The 18042-nt window shown below is 33.0% G+C and overlaps 2 protein-coding genes across 2 annotated transcripts in view; both read left to right on the top strand.

Moving 5' to 3' along the window:
* Nucleotides 1-6887, top strand: part of LOC107438854 (cytochrome P450 2A9) — a 32650-nt gene extending 25763 nt beyond the window's left edge. The window contains exon 7 of the mRNA XM_043046345.2: nucleotides 6560-6887. Coding sequence (XP_042902279.1) covers nucleotides 6560-6732 — 173 coding nt within the window. The 3' untranslated portion in view covers nucleotides 6733-6887. The remainder of the gene's footprint in view (nucleotides 1-6559) is intronic.
* A 9184-nt stretch (nucleotides 6888-16071) lies between these two features.
* Nucleotides 16072-16935, top strand: LOC139425476 (110 kDa antigen-like). The gene has a single exon (XM_071180417.1). The coding sequence runs from the start codon at nucleotides 16072-16074 to the stop codon at nucleotides 16933-16935; it is 864 nt and encodes a 287-aa protein (XP_071036518.1).
* The last annotated feature ends 1107 nt before the right edge of the window (nucleotides 16936-18042 follow it).

The raw sequence follows: 18042 nt of genomic DNA, 5'->3' as shown, positions 1-18042 counted from the left end.
AATATACAAGGGGTGATCAAATGAAAAGGTACGAAACGACACGGTGGGTACAAATGTAGACTTTATTCAAAATATACACCATAGGCCTGAGCACAACGATCCCACTGATGAACAAGCTACAAGATTCCTTGTTCACAGAATTCCTGTGGCCGTGATGAGACCAAGTCCTTCACAGCATCCTTGAGTACGTCGTCCGAGTTGAAGCGCTTCCCTTTCAAGTGTTTCTTCAGTGGACAAAACGCATGGAAATCGCAGGGCGACATGTCCGGACTGTAGGGTGAATGGCTCAACGTCTCCCACTTGAACTTGGCCAGTTCCATGTGTGTGACTCTGGAGACGTGTGGACGCGCGTTATCAAGGAGCAGAACCACACCCTCCGTGAGCAGTCCCGGTCTTTTGCTCTTGATGGACCTGCATAGGCATCGAAGTGTCTCACAGTACGCATAATCGTTTGGTTTTTTTGTGCTCGAGTTTCTGTTCCTCATACGGACTGCCGCATCATTTGGACGCCACTTTTGATAAGAGCTTCTGCTTTCTCCTGCGCATGCGGGAGCCCGCGCATGCTTCGATCCCAGTCAGAGACTCCAATTGCATCCCGAGATGTCTCGCTACGTTCTCCCATGGCGGAACAATGCAAATATTTAACTGTTACGATTTTACGTCGTTTCGTACCTTTTCATTTGATCCCTCCTTGTATATATATATATATATTCAAAATGTAGAGGAAACAAGGGAAAAATTACTCAACAATGAAAGAAGGGAAAAAAAATAATAATAAAAATAACAAGAAATCGGAAGGAAAAAAAAATTCCGAAAAAAAGGACAAAAATTTTAAAAAATCCGGAAAATAAAATATATTATCTCTTCATCAGCTCACACGATTATATCCACACAAAAAAGTGCTTTCTAATATTGTATCAATATAGACAAAGCAAAATATATCAATACAATAGTGTGAGGAGCACTCAAAAAATTTTATTGAAAAATTACAACAAATAAAATAGAACACAATAAGTAAAAATATCACGTAAAAACAGAAAATAAAATATAAAGAAAAAGAAGAATAAAAAGTTATATGAAATCGGAAAAGCGAGTAGCGAATTCAAATGAACTTACATGTACGGGAAAGTTTTGATGATTTAAAATATTTTCGTGACAAGATTCCCAGATTGCAAAAAATGAAAACACCAGCGCAAATTGTTGTTGTTGTTACTTTACGTCGCACTAGAGCTGCACAATGGGCTATTGGCGACGGTCTGGGAAACATCCCGGAGGATGATCCGAAGACATGCCATCACAATTTTGATCCTCTGCGGAAGGGATGGCACCCCCGCTTCGGTAGCCCGACGACCTGCGCGTGAAGTCGAGCACTTTACGGTAGCACAGTTTAACGAGGACCAATACCGCACACCCTCGGTCTCTACGCAGACTGATCCAAGTGGTCACCCACCCGCACACTGACCGTAGCCAGTGATGCTTGACTTCGGTGATCTGCTGGGAACCGTATCTTAACGATGAGTCCACTGCGGGACCAGCGCAAATTGAGATAAAAGCGTAACTAGAGGATTTTTGTATTAAAGTGCGTTCTTACTGCATTACTGAAGAGCGTTAGATTTGTTAGTTACCAAGGTTGGGCCCGAAATGGATGTGTGCAAGGTAATATTAAACTGGATAAATTAAAGAAGTTGTCAATTGATAATTATTGAAAATAAATATTTATTTAAGAAAAAAATTATAAAATAAAAAAGAGAAAGAAACATGAATTGCCTGTTTTGCACATAATTTCAGCCACGGATTTGCCCGAAATGGTTTTGCACATGGAAAAATTATATAAATTAACAAAGAAATTTATTGTTAAATTTATTATATTCTTCGTTAATTTATATAACTTTTCCATGATTTTCCGGATTTTTTAAAAATTTTGTCCTTTTTTTCGGATTTTTTTCCTTCCGATTTCTTGTTATTTTTATTATTATTTTTTTCCCCTTCTTTCATTGTTCTATAATTTTTCCCTTGTTTTTTCGTCCACATTTTGAACTTATTTTATGAGTTCTATTTACTTGCAGCTCATGCGCAATAAATAAAACTTATTGTTTTNAAACCTTTAATTGGGAAATCATGTGTGTAAGATAATTTTGAAATAAACCAAGAACAGATTTTAAAATAAACCAAGTAAGATAATTTCAGAATAAAGCGAACAATCAAGATTATTAATAAAAATATAAATTACCTTATTCTTAGAAGTTGGAAAAGACGGTCTAAATTTAGAACCTGAAGACATAAATTGTTTAATATTATCAATAATATCTAAATCTCCGGTAACAACATGATTGTGGAATGTATCAAAAAAAAAATCTTTATATTCATCACAAAGATAGTTCAAATTATGAATGGAAAATGTAAAAGTCTTCATTAGGACACATCCCTTACAATAAATGCGATATTTCTAAATGAAGAATAATTATACAAAAATAAAAATTTCTCTTCATTACGTGTCTATATCGCTAAAAAATAAAAATGCAGTTGAAAATGAATATGAAATAAAAGAAAGCAGGAAACAAACTTACTGACGTGTAGCAAACGTGAAAAATGTCTTAAAAATAGATAGGCTAATTTAACAGTTAACAGAATTTCGCGAAGAAGAAAAGAATAAAAAACTGTGCTTATAGCTAAAATCGTACCGAAAAATATGAAGTAAATAACAGTTCAGTGCTACCATCTATGAGATTAATCTAGTTATAAAAATTATTTGGAAAATTTATTTTACAAAACCCTTAATTGGAAGATAATTTAATTAATGATATAAAATAAAAAAATAAATAAGAAATAAAAATAATAAAATTAATTTTAAGAATTTAAATTTTTAAATAAAAAAAGACATTTAAAATAGTTCAAAATGTAGTTTAAATAACAAGCTTAAATTTGGAATAAACCATGTAATTGGCATCCCATCGTTCATAGGGTGACTGTTTATAAGTCAGAGCCGGCCTGCATGGATAGAAAACCGTTTATAGACTTTATCCTTCATTCATACATCATTTCATAGTCTTAAAGTCTACACGTATTACCTGCATTCATCGGGGGTGGCTGTTCATAAACCAAAGCCCATTCAATTCTTACAAAAGAAAAAAAACAGTATCAGTAAAAAATAAAAAAAACTGTTTATTATGCTGGACAAATAAAGTTAAATAATTAAAGTTTTTTAAAAAAAACTAGAATTTATTTAGAAGTTTACTTAAAAATTTTTACTAATCCAGTATAAAAGGTCATGCAGGTCATACTGGTCATCCTAAAGGTCATCCAGTATAAAAGTTCTTTGGGAATAGCTTATCATAGTTAGTTCCTTCCTTAAAAATAAATCAGAGCTAATTCTGAAAACAGAAAAATTAAATAATAAAAAATTAATGTTCTAAGTTATTTATAATGAAATTGAAGAAATGAACTAGGAAAATGGCTATCAATTAAATATGTCTTATATTTGGCAGTTTCTTTTAGAAACTCTTATTTGTTTGAATTATTTCTGTAAAGCCTATGAATCTGATTGGAAAAAACCTTATTGACTAATTAGAATTAAAATCAATGCTCTTTTTAATTTGAAAGTTAAAATCATTTCTTTTGTCAAAAAGTTTAAGTGTAATTTTGCTATCTCCATTAAGAGTTAAATCTGAAAAATTTGCTAAAGAATTACTACTATTAGTTTTAATAAGAACTAGCTGAATACCCGTTCTTCGTACGGATTGAAAATCAATTAATCAGTACTGAACACCACATGAAAATCGTGCAAAAAACTCATACAAATGCCTACACAAATAATTAAGTTACAATGATTCTAATGTTTCTTGTTTATTCATTATTATTTGTTGTTTTTCTCGGCTACTTTACATTATTAGATTAAGCAAAATACTTTTTTAATAGTTCATCCTATCAAAATAAAGATTAACTGTAGAAAAATGTCTCTGAATTTAAATGTCTAAAATGTCTAAAATGTCTCTGAATTTAAAAATCGAAAATCGGGCTTCGTGAAATGTTTGCAGTAGTATTCATTCCAGTAGTATTCATTTAGTATAGTAGTATTCGTTTAAATTTCGGAATCTTAGAGTCTACCGTTTTCCCGGAATCCGGTATACAGACGCACACTCTTTATGTTATTAGATATAAAGGTTAATTCTCTCGGATATATTTGTTTAGCTAAAATATCAAATCTTTGAAATTAATAACTAAAAGATCATCAATAAATCTGAGAAAGAAGGAATAAATAGGAAGATTAACATATGATTTCACAAATCTGTATTCTTGTAGAAAAAGGAAAATATTGCAAATATTAGCGCTAAAATTATTTCCCATATGAATACCATTCATTTGTTGAAAAAGGCAGTCATTAAATAATATATAATTGTTGTTAAGGTTAATATGAACTAGAAATTTCTAGTTCTCTTCATCAATAATATCACTGAGATAAAACATGCTATGAATTTGAAGAAGGTCATCAAGAATTTTATTAGTTCGAAAGGAAGTCAAGTTTTCGAAATCAAAACCAGTGTAGATAATAAACATTATTTGAAGTTTTTAGTGTATTTAAAACCTGTAATACTATTTTTAATATTCTAATTTAGGTGATTATTATGTTTAGTATGCATAGTAATTTTATTGTATAATTTTTTAAGAATATTTTCTAAGTAAATCCCGATTTTTTCATGTTACTATTTACGCCACTAGCAATAAACCTGAATTTGGTTTGGGTTTTATGGACTTTTCGATTAGCAAAAAGAAAAGGAAATTCATTAATATTATTTGATTTAATTTTGAGTCTGTTATACGTAGCATTAGTTTTATTAATAATAATATCACTGTTGGTGTTGAGTTTTTTGTATGTTATATTCCTGTTAAGTTCATAAGAAAAATGTTGTTTATAAAAAAATTTTCAAACAATAGCAAAAATATTACTAGCTTTATCAACGGTGGTAATACAAAATTTATTTTGAATTTTTGCAATATCTTGTTTTAGTATAGAGTTAAAATTTAAATCTTAATGAAAAACTAATTTGTTGCTTTTTAGATTAATTTTAAAGTTTTAATGATATTTTCTCTCCATTCAAAAAAACCTTTAATTGGGAAATCATGTGTGTAAGATAATTTTGAAATAAACCAAGAACAGATTTTAAAATAAACCAAGTAAGATAATTTCAGAATAAAGCGAACAATCAAGATTATTAATAAAAATATAAATTACCTTATTCTTAGAAGTTGGAAAAGACGGTCTAAATTTAGAACCTGAAGACATAAATTGTTTAATATTATCAATAATATCTAAATCTCCGGTAACAACATGATTGTGGAATGTATCAACAAAAAAAAATCTTTATATTCATCACAAAGATAGTTCAAATTATCTGCAGCTAAATCCCTATAACTGCAAATTAAATTTTTTAAGCATTTTGTGTATCTAAAAGTGGGTTTACAATTTAGTTAAATAGGAAAACGGTGTTTATTTTTACTAAGAATTGTATTTAAGTTAAGATTATTAAAAATTTTATTAGTAAAATTTATAACTAAATAGTCTGGTTTGGGTATATTTTTGCTCTTATAATTATTTTTAAGTCTATATCTAGCTAGGTCTTCAACTAAGTTTAAAAAATTTGAAATATCCTGTTTTGAATTAATTTTTATTTAATCTAATTTCAAAAATTTACAAGTTTGTTATGAAAATTAAGCTTAATCCCCAAAATCTTAGTCTTAATAGATTTAATTGCGTTAGGTTGATCCATAACAATTAATGCATTCATTAGCAAAATCTTTTAAGTTATATTTAATTTTATTTTTGTTATTGCCTCTTTTCCCTCTTATTATTATTGTAATTTTTAAGAAGTTTAAAATGATTATAAATACACTCATTATTATTAGAAGATTTAAAACTGAAATTGCTGTTCAGATTGCATTTATAAATAGACTCATTAATAATCATATATTTATCCTCAGCTTTAAGACATTTTTTAGGGTTTTTATAGATATCCAAAACTTCTATTGAAATGTTATTGAACCCGTGTTTTGAAAAATGTTTAATTTCAAGCATATTGTTATTATTATTAGAGTTATATTTATTTGTTAATGATTAAATTGTGAAAAGGTATGTAAATTAATTATTTTGTGAAAAGGTTGGGAGGTTTGGGTAATATATATTTCATCGCAAGTTAAACATTTAATTTTATAAATATAGTTAGTAGCCTTTCAAAGAGGGGAATTTAAAAAAGAATTAGCACTAATGAGTGATTGACAGATTAATCAACGATTATCCTTACCTTTAAATTTAGTATTTATTCGAATTATATATGGGTCATTCTCACAAAAACAGTCATTTTCATGTCCCCAGTATATTTTGTGTTTGTTTTACAACTTACGAAAAAAAAANAATCATCGTTTATCCTTACATTTAAATTTAGTATTTATTCGAATTATATATATATAACTATCCGAAGTATTTTCTTAAAAGAACCTTGTGTTCCCCTTCAAAAAAATTTTTTTTTTCATTCTATGTGTTTAATTAATATAGTTCTCGTTTTAGGAAAGCGAGCTTGTATGGGAGAAGGCTATTCAATGATTCAAACATTTCTCTTCCTAACAACCATCTTGAAGAACTTTCGTTTGACCAAAGCTCCAACGAAAAAGGAGGATGGAACAAGCTTGTTCTTTTATTTCGATAAAGTCGAAATTTGTGCTCATCCCAGAATTTCATAAGCTTTTTACAACAGAAGAATATTAAAAGGACTTTTGATACGATAATTACCTCATTTCCTTATACATTTATGCTAGACGCTTTGTCTTTTATTTGTAAATAACGATTTTTTTTTTAAATTTCTTGCTGTTTGTCCATTAAAACGATTTTTTTTCCATTTACAGTTTCTTCTTTATTTTGAATAAACATTTTGTTTTCCTCTTTTTGAAGTTTAATGGCACTGAAAAGATTTATTGTATAATTAATATTAAAATTTTTATTTTCGGAAAATTTGCTTCTATTCCTTCTAAAGTCTCGCCTTTTCATAAGAATCGGTAAATAAATTCGTTCATTACTTGATTAAATTGCAATTTAAAGTTAAAGAAGAAGATGTCCGTTATCAAGAATACGCGATTCATTATCAATTGCTACACATTGTTGTGATGGTAAATTCAATTGGGGGCATAAATTCAATTTCAACAATGCCGAAATTATTGTCCACTCAAGTCACATCAGCTCATTCTGAATATAAAATTTCCATTTAAGTAATTTTTGTTATTTCATAATTAAGGGCTTGCTCTGACATATAAAAATAACTTGTCCGAAATCTTATAGAGTTACTGCAGTAACTGCATTGGAATACTGATTCTATTGTTTACGAAATCTACAATTATGACTGATCAGTAAAGTGGTTAAATTATATTGGAATAGATTTTACACTTATCTGACCAATAGCAACTGCACGAATTCTCTGGTGTTAATTTCTCTCTTTCTGTTCGACTGTCGCGCGGAAGTATATGTGCTTTTTGTATGCTCACAAAGAATTTACAGCTTTCTATTATATAATAATTAGGTTTCATAAATTAATTTTTTCTTCGTGATATTAATTCTAAGTTGAATTCATTCGTTAATTGACCTATAGGCTGCCAATTGGTAAAGCGTTAATATAACTAAAGTTTAAAATACAGAAATATTCGAGGTTCTTTTTATTCTTCCTATGAAAAAACCGAGTGCAACAAACTCAGAGCATTTACGAAGCCGACTGCACCACCACCACCAATTGCATTATTTTTTTTGGGGGGGGGGGGGCCTTGTGCAGTTTGTGTGCAAGAACAAAGCATTCATAGAAATCCTTCCAAAAACTACAAAATAAATGATTAACAAATTTGTAATTATTTTAAGCACATTATTTTTATCTCTTCATTAATTAAGCGGAATATTTTTTCACTATTAAACGCATTATTTTATTCATGATGTATACTAACATGTGAATTCCTTTAAAAAAAGCTTATATAAGTTACAATTGTATAACAAAACATTATGAGCGAATAATCTTGATGATAAAACTGTCTGAAAGCTTAAAATTTTTAAAATTATTAGTATCTCTATAGGAGAGAGAGAAACAACCCGTAATCCTCGAGGGAAAAACATTCGCGAAAAGATACAATGACTTTCAAACAAAATGGATTGAAACAAAAACTTTATGAAACTTCATCGATTAGTTTTAAACTCGCCTAAAACTTTTTGAAGTTTTAAATCTTAAAAGTTAATATTTAGGTGATGGGAAAAAAATGAAAACGTTATCGCAATCAAATAAATCGCTTGTGTAGAACGTGAGGCAAAATATATTAAAACCTGTCTGATGGCTGGAAAAAAAGGAAGGACTGGAATGTGATTTATTGAAACCATTGAAATATCTCCAAGTTTCACCAGGAAATCAATTGGGTTTTAATACTTTGCATCACTAACAATAGTCCAACAGATTTCGCTAGTATTTTTTTCTTCCTGGTATATATAATAACACAAGCCTGTGAAATTGAAAGTTTTTGAAAAATTGATAGTTTTGAAGAAGAGAAGTTATTGCTGTGTAATAAACTAATTGTGAAAACTTGTTGTGTAATTTATTCCTAACATTGGTCAAAAATCACTTCGGCAGACGGCCTTAACTAAAAATGGCAAATTTGAATGGGACAACCAGGCAGAAATGAATTTTTAAATTTAAAAGAATTCTTAATTTCTAAACCTGTTTTAGTTTTACCCAACGTGTCAAAATCTTTTCTCTTATATACTGATGCCAGTAATCATGCTATCGGATCAGTGTTAGCTCAACTGGATGATGAGGGTTTTCCTCGCCCTACAGCTTTTGGAAGGAGAAAACTGAAACAACCAGAGACTAGGTATTCGGTAACCGAACGGGAAACCTTAGCAATAGTGTATTTCACTAATTACTTTAGACACTATTTGCTGGGAAGGAAATTTTATATTTACACTGATCATTCCCCCATAGCTAATACCTTGAAGTTGAAGGATTCTTTTTGTAGAATTACGCGGTGGTCAATTCTACAATTCCAGTTTGAGGTAAAATATATACCGGGAACGATTAATTGTATTGCAGACTTTCTGAGTAGAAATATTGGGGAAGCAGAAACTATCAATAACAAAATTTTATTTAATGAAGTGGATTGTAATGAAGCAATTTGTTCCTTGACAAAATTAATTGAAGAGCAGGAGAAAGGTCCTTTTTGCAAAGAAATTGTTGAGGCTTTCGGCAAAAATGAACCAGTGCCATCTAACTTTCATTTTTCTATTAAAGATAAAGTATTAAGGTGTAAGAAAAGCCAAATTGCTGAGAGTGAAAAAGTAGTTATTCCACTAAATTTAGTGAAAGACATCTTAAACTTGTATCACAATTCTCCATTGGTTTGCCATCCTGGAATTAGTAAAACTTTAAAAAAGATAAAGAAAAATTATTTTTGGCCCAAAATGTCTTCCCATATTGTGAACTTCATTAAGTCGTGTAATAGCTGTTTACAAAGAAGAGCTCATCAGCCCGCGATTAGCCCCTTTGCAGAAAGTGCCACCTCCTTATGGCCCTTTTGAGAAGATAGCATGTGATGTGGTAGGACCACTCCCTTTAACTCAGGATGGAAATAGGTATTTGGTCACAATTGTTGATCACTTTACAAAGTGGCTAGAAGCTATCCCTGCCTCGTCGGTCAACAGTAAGGATATTGTCATAGTACTTTTAAATTTTATATCTCGTTTTGGCTCTCCAAAAACTTTAATTACAGACAGAGGATCTAACGTGATAAGTGATTGTATGAAAATAATTTATAAATCTTTGGGAATAGAAAAAATTAAAATTATCCCTTATCGCCCCCAAAGTAATGGTGCTATAGAAATCAAGCATAAAACCATCGCAAATTTTTTATGTCATGTAGTTAATTCTACACATGATGACTGGGATACGCAACTACCATTTGCATTACTAGCATACCGAACAGCTATTCAGAAGTCATCTGGCTTTACTCCGGCACTTTTAACATATGGTAGGGAATTAACTTTACCGCTGGAATTTCTTGAGAACCATAAACCTTTCTCTTATGCAGGTGCTGAGGACTTTGCCAAAGATTTACTTGGTAAATTGCATAGTACTTATACCTCAGCGAGGGAAAATCTAGAAAATTCTGCGGGAAATAGAAAGGCTCGTAGAGACAAAAACATCAAACAATATAATTTCCAGATAGGTGATAGGGTATACTGGTTCAACCCTGTGTTAAAGAAAAACCAGTGCAAGAAATTTTCTAAATTTAATGAGGGTCCTTTGAAAGTGATTGAAGTCATATCCCCTGTCACTTTAAAAATTCAACATACCAAAAATTTTGACTATACTCGGGTTGTTCATGTGGAAAATGCAACGAAGGCTGAACAGAGATTGGAAATGTTGCGATCCAGAGATAGTGGGTTCAGCGACCAAATCAGTGACAGTATAAGTAGGGAAAGAGTAGAGACGCCTACTCCAGGAGGTCTACTTTATGAGACAGGTCAATTCATACCTTCTCCGCAATCTCGTTACAACTTAATACCACGAGTAAATGGACGGGTAGTAAGAAATTAATTTTTTGTTTAGAGGGGGGTTAAACTAAATTTTTCTTGTTTCAAATTGTTTTATAAGTGTTTTGGTGGAATGTCAGATGTTCTCCAAAGTGTGGCGGAGTAGTTTATACTTGAGTGTGTAAATATTTGGTTACACGGACTGGAAGGTAATAGGTCGGTGTAGACTGTTTTCTTTTGCAGGTGGAGCGCAGTCCTTTTATGCACATAAGTGTAAATTGCTAGTCTCCACTGGCAGTTGTAATTGCATATCAGTCAAAACTGGGTTTGTTCCATCTTATTTTTCTATGTTATTTTGAAAATGTAGATTGTGAATGCTTAGATGTTTAAAATTAGAAAGTTGAAGATTGATAGCGTTGCTGTATAAATTATTTCCTGACCCTTTGTGGTCCGCTTCAAAATGTATTGCTAAGAGTAGAGCTGATTTGTAATGTTTGTTTTTAAATTTAAGTGCAGTTTGAACTTCTTTGGCTCAAATTTGATTCCTCTTTTCTGTTTCCTTGCAAGGTGCACATTGTTAGGGGCAGATTTGATTTTAGTGATAAAGATCTAAAAGTAGGTTTAAAACCACTTGGTGCTTTTAGAGATTTTGAACTTTAAGTAGGAATTTTTTTTTTTGAAATGCTTAAGGAAAAAGGAAAAACAAATTTTTTTTATACCAGTAATTTAGTTTTCTTGGTAATGTTCCAGGTCATTTTAACAAATTGCGCTTTAATGTTTCAAAAAATTAAAAGTATCTTTTAATTTTTTTTCGGTGAGGCGATGGTATTTTAATAAATAGAAATTTATTATAGTTTTCTTCTTCTCAATACATTTAAAGAAGGGTTTGTGACTATTTTTTCTAATGCATCTTTTTTTTTTGTTCTGACGTCCACTGGATGCGGGATGACTCTTGAGGTAGTAAACTTGTCAGCCTGGATCCTTTCGCCTGGCTGAGAGGAGAGATAAAAATGACTTGAAGAGTGGATGAAGCAGCAGTACTACGAGAGGGCGGATGAACTAAGACGATACCGCTGAGGGAATGATGTAAAGCCGGAGTCGCTGGAGGAATGGCTAGGTCGAAGCCCCTGAGTATATTGAGCAGGAGTCTTGAGCAAAGTTAAGCTGAAGCCGCTAAGTTGAAAACTGAAAGTGACGAGCTGAGTTTCGGAGCCGCTATGTTCGTATCTGTTTTCCTGTCCCGAGCGTCTCAGTGCTGAAAGTCTGTTGTCCCCCAANATAATAATTATTATAATAATAAATAATATTTTTTAAATATAACACAGGAATAAATAATAATATTTTTTAAATATAACACTTTTTTAATTGTTTTACTAGATTTGAAGTAATAGCATGTTGAACCATAGATTTTTAATTGCATTTTCATTAAAAATATAATTTGGTGTTGATAAATATTAAACTAGAAGTAAAGTATAATTTTGAAATGTGTGATTGATAGCATTTGGAAATGTTTGGAGTGTGTTTTTGTTTAAAAACTTGAATTTTAATAAAATTGGTTGAAAATGTTAAGTGCTTCAAATAATTCTTTTGTTGATTTTCTTGGTTGAACCTGGGTAACTGTTATCAAAAGTAGTTTATTGATTAAAGCATAATAAAAGTTGTAAAAGATAACAGTACAGTTGATTTATATGTTATTTGATGTGCTGATTCCGAAAATGACCTTCATTTTCAACCATCCAGTCAGGACTTTTCGTAAATTCGATTCCGATCGTTTTACTGAAATCTTATTTGGAAAGAAATACTCTCAAACAATTGTGCCTGTACTATCCGGTAACTGTCGTCTTTATTCACTTAGATCTATGTGAAATTGAATCTTGTGAAAGTAAACTAATTTTTAAGAGACCGGATAATTTTTTATAGGTTAAAATGAATGAAGAATACTTTTTTCCAGATCGCACAAGTCACCTCTAGTCGAGAGAGAGACGATAATTTCCTTGAGTTTAAGCTTTCTACGTCAGTTTCTAGAAGAAAATCACCATACCATTTTAATTTGTTTTATTAAGATAACTTTCGAATTGACGATTGACCAAGAATAGCAAATATTGTGTATGTGTACATGAAAGTTTGAAACAAAAAACAAAACAAATAAGTTTCTACATAAGTGCATACTCGTTTTCCTCTGAAATTTATTTTCAATGATCTTCTTTTATGCTTAATATCATGCCTATCTCGAGTTAGCATCTGATAGTAGTAGACGAGCATGTTCTTGTCCCATCTTCTTTGATATTTACGCTCCAAATCTCTGATATATTTGATGGAACCTTTCACCTTGTTCTTCGCTGATTGCTCCAACATTTTCGGGTAAAAAGTGCACACGCGAGTGAAGGAAATGCATGTTGACACTCATGGAGCAATCCAAAGTTTTAAATTTGTCCAGCATTTTCATTACGATTGCTATACATTCAGGATCTTTGTAGTTACCCAAAATTTTACTGACGACATCTTTGAAGACAACCCAAGTTTCTTTTTTAGTTAATATCATGTTAGTCTCAAAATCTTTATCCTTCAAGAGTTCGCGGATTTCTGCTTGCTAGAGTTCCTGAGAGGTCAGCGAATCAATTCCCGCGACGCTATTGGTTGAGCGATAGTGTGACAGAGAGAAGGACTGTGACAGGAAGATGTCATTGAGGGATACTTTTATTGATTTAACCAACAAAGAATGCTGGTCAGGCAAGAAGGGAAGAAATTCAAAAATGAAATTTTTTTATAGTAAATGTTCATAAAAATTCCAGTGAAATTGAATTTTTCAAGAAAATGTGACATGATGGAAATGTTTTATTGTTTTTTTTCTTCATTTCAGCACCAAAAAATACATGCATTTCAGCTATATCAGTCCCCTTGTATTTTTTTCATCGCAAGCCTGTGTAATCTGTTACTCATAATGTGTATATTGTTCAAATGTCTGACAAGAGTTCAAAAAATATAGATTAAGCATAGTTATTACAAAATATTCCATAAAGAAAAAGTATTCCTATTGCAGAAATTACCTGCTGCTTAAATTTTAAATTATTGTTAGTGCTCAATCTATCACACGGCCTGAGAGGCAAAGCCTAAGGCTCCCTTATTTCTGAGGCCCCCTAAATGTCACAAATAATTTTTTTGCGTATTTTTCTTTAAGAATTTTCTATGGTATTATGAGTTAAAAGAGCTGAAATAAATATGAGCTCAGATTTATTAATATATCATAATTTATTCATGTCATTATTAACTTAAAGATATTTTATTAACTATCAACAAGGAAATTTGGTTTAAAGTTTCAACGAATGGAGCCACCGAGTGTTTGGTGTCTTTAGCCCCCACATTTCGAAATCAGGTCCTAACTGCTGTTACAATACTTTAACAGCAATGTGTCCAGTTTAAACGAAGAACACTCCTACATTACTTCTGATTCGTATCATATCATATCCACAACCTTTTTTTTTTTGAAATTTTTTTCTATTTTAAAGCAGATTATCACGGTTTCAAAAAAGTTTTAAATATTTTTTAAACTTCGGGGTGTGAAAAATCCATTAAGAATTTATAAATCATCCTCAAGTAAAAAATAACTGAAATGAAGTTCGTCGTTATAGACCTAATTTCTAGGGAAAAAAATTTATGTAAAACCAAATTCAAAACCCAAAATTAACTCCAATTTTATGTTAAACCAAACATATTACCAAAAATTTCAAAACATCTTTTTTTTGTTGATAATGCTGGAAATTCTTTGATTTTTGAGGAATAAAATTAAGATACGCAACCTTCTCCCTTTTTCTCGTTTAGTTTTGAACCTCGATAAACTATCGATCATTTCCCAAAGGTCTGAAAAAATCTTGAATTAAAATGATTATAATTGTATAAACTTTAACATTCAGAATTCTGTTGACAACCATTTTATTTTATATATATTTTATAATCGTCGTTGAACAACTGACCCAATTTTGGGTTTAATACTACTAATGTTCAACTCCGTCCCGTCGCCTTGTGATTTTTAACCCAATCCAGAAGACAAGGGAACTCCTGGATCAAGTAGTGGGAGGGATTTTGCTTTCAACGAGGACTTTTTGATGGGATAAACCCAAATTTGCGTTACATGGAGAAGAAAACGACGATTAGTTGACGGCAAGAGAACTCTAACTCATAATACGTCTACCACTGAGGATATTTTACGTCAGCATTGTGATCGGGGCCAGCCGGGTGCAGAACTCGTATTGACCAGCCATCGCTAGGATTCGAACTCGGTTCACCTCATTCAAAGGTGAACTCTATGCCCTGAGCCACCATGGCTCAGGGAATGGACAGTGGGGTAGAGCAAAATTTCAAACTTTACTTGCCTGAAACCATCATAAATACTGAATTATAAGCAATTGAAAATACTTACTTCTTAAGACTTACCTGTAAAAAGCAACCTATAATAGTCTCCTTGGCGAGTTTTATGTGGGTTAATACATAAGGTGACCAGACATCCTCAAATCTTGAGAATAACTGTATTCGAATTTCAATAATTGTCCACAAAAAATTTCAAACTCCTTAAGGACAGAAAATGTCATAACTCTTAATATCTGTTTTCAAATATCCCCGAAATGTATGGAAATTTTAAATTTATTTAATAAATGCAGAATATCATATGATACATCAAAACTGCTCTTTACCTATGGCAACACTTCGCCTGCTTTTACCCCTAGCTCGTCTTGGGAGAAAGATGTACTCTAGTTCCTGTCTTGATTTTCAAACAGAATAATTTTTTTTAAAACTCAGAACTGCATTAAACATAGTTCCAAAAGAAAGCGTTGTGGAAATTTTAGAAAATATTTTTGGCAATTCAATGATAAAATTATGATGAAATGGGAAAATTTTACTGCATTTTCGCATACAGCTGAACAGGAAAGAAAAGAGAAAGGCTCCAGACATGGATCCGCTCTTCAGATGGCGTATTCGAGTGTCACGAATATTAAGCTAATATTAGGCCAATCACGAATATTAAGCTTAATTGGTGATCGAGATGAGCTGCAGATGGCGTAAAGCAGGTCTATTTACCTATGACAACACTTTGCACGCTTTCACCATTAGTGTGTGGAGAGTCATAGAAGAAGGAAGTACACTGGCGGACAAAATTAAGAGATGGAAAGCACTTTCGCACATTTCTCTAAAAATAACGCACAAACCCTGGACAGTTGATTGCCATATATGGTCACTGTAGCGCTATTGGCCCTGAGATAAGTTTACGTATTCTTGTGGACGTTGCTAAGCCAGCAGGAGGTATAAAAGTCCGCATCGAGCTGTTCATCTCATTCTATATAGTTTTATCTCTTGAAATTGGAGTCTCTCCAAATCCTTCCTCAATCATATCATTGTACTTGATTCAATTTATGACTATTCAAATTATGACCAAGCAGCTTAGATGAATCAGTTAGCGGCGCTTCGCGCCGAATACTGAGATAAAAATCATTTCCAGCATTCATCTCATTCGATGACCAAGCTCCCGTGCTAATATGTCTTCCTATCATAGATTCGGACGCGGAGGCAAACGAATGTTTAGTAAGCCACCTCCCAAACTAGATCATGATGAGATTAAAAGGAGTTGCTACATTTATGCCGATAGAAGAGCATCTTCTGAAAACATCGATGACCTGATCAGTAGTGCTACTACAAATAAGGAAAACTTCTTGGATCAATTCAACAAAACCGGGGATGATGATTACTACGAAAATCTTATTAGAATGAGCTATACGCTCGATCGATATCTGATAATCAAGGAGGAATTGACTGCAAAGGAAACAACTATGCCTGAGATAGTTGAAAAGACTAACGCTACTATAGAGACTGAAACTTCCCAGCAGACTGAGCCTCCCATGACACCAGTAGAACAGATGGAAATTCAAGTCCCAGACTCAGAATCAACACCTAGCATTCTGCCTGAGGAGCAACATCAGAGCTCCATGGAAATGGAAACAACTGAAACTCCGGCTAACACAGAAAAGAAGAAGAAGAAGAAAAAAATCAAAACTTGTGTCAACTCGGCGATGCAAGTAGACCCAGAATCGGACGGCGAAACCAACAGCCCAGATCCAGTTATAGCTCCCGCTACCCCTGCGGATCCAGCACCGGTGGAGAAAGAGGAAGAAGCCGAAGCCTCGACGACGGTGGACCCTCCCACTCCAATTACATCTTCTAGTGACTCTTTATCGAGTAGAAAGCTCAAGACCCTAATAATAGGATTAGATATACATACCGATTCTCAGGAATTGGAAAAATATCTTACAAGCTTTGGACTTTTACCAGAGAAGATAGTTCAACTCAAAAGAAGGAGTGGTCAGGAGCTTAGGCCTCCCCCACTTTTTCTGGTCATCCAATAAGACAACAGTACCACCAGAAATATTTTCAACATCAGCTCAGTTCTAGAAAAGCCAGTGAGAGTAGAACGCTTCCGAGGAGGCAGATTCCAGATTCAGTGTTACCGATGTCAACAATTTGGACATTCGCAACGAAACTGCCCTGCTACCAATCCTGCCTGCATGAAATACGCCGGAGCACATTTCTCGGACCAGTTTACGAAGCCTAGGACTACTCCGGCTACCTGTGTCAACTGTAATGGTGAGCACCCAGTCTGTTTTACGGGCAACGGTGCAAGATCCAGGAAAGCACCAAAAACAAGAAAAGCTCGTCCCGTGAAAGCCACCGACACTGCCACCAGATTTTTGCAGCTCTTCAAGGAGCTGAAAGAACTTTTGAAGGACGAGGAGCTTATTAAGCTTCTTCGTTCTTTACTTCCAGAGTCCCAAAACTGATTTTGGACTCACTTTCTCTCAGGATTTTCTCTATCCTGACTTCACAGTTCACCGCTGTGATTCACTTTTATTTTTATCCCATTTCTTATAGGTACATATGACTTCTAGTTTTACGACCTACCAGAATCGACGAATCAGTTAGTGGCCCTTCGGGCCAAATACTGAGATTTCGCCCATATCCAGCATGCAGTTCACCTCATTCCACTCTTCAACACAGTTGCAGATTTTAGTGCATTTTTTTAATAATCTTGTTGTTTCATGCTGGTGTTTAGGTGAAATGAGTGAACATCATCGTTTAGACGAATGTATGAGGTGGAGAATTGTGAGTAGACTTGAGGCAGGCCAGTCCCAAGCTCAGATTGCTAGGGAATTGGATATTACACCAAGCGTCATTTCTAATTTGTGGAGTCAATTTAAAACTAGTGGGACAGTATGCAGACGACCAGGACAAGGTCGCCCGAGGGCTGCAACGGCCAATGAAGACCGGTATTTGTTCCTTCCAGCTAAGTGCCAGAGCACGGCCACAGCCACTCAATTGTCTAGGGGCCTCACGACTGCTACAGGAACATCAATTTCGAGTAAGACAGTTTCCAGGAGACTCCATGAAAGAGGGCTGCCTGTGTGGAAAATAGAGTGATAGTTTTTGTATATATATGTCTGACGTCAAAAAGTTAT

Source organism: Parasteatoda tepidariorum, chromosome 4, assembly GCF_043381705.1.
Source record: "Parasteatoda tepidariorum isolate YZ-2023 chromosome 4, CAS_Ptep_4.0, whole genome shotgun sequence".
NCBI lineage: Eukaryota > Metazoa > Arthropoda > Arachnida > Araneae > Theridiidae > Parasteatoda > Parasteatoda tepidariorum.
The sequence above is the reverse complement of the archived record's forward strand: the minus strand, read 5'-3'. Positions and strand labels throughout refer to the sequence as shown.

Bases quoted from the DNA above. Each gene is read 5' to 3' on its own strand.
- LOC139425476 (XM_071180417.1), top strand. From the start codon at position 16,072: ATGTCTTCCTATCATAGATTCGGACGCGGAGGCAAACGAATGTTTAGT.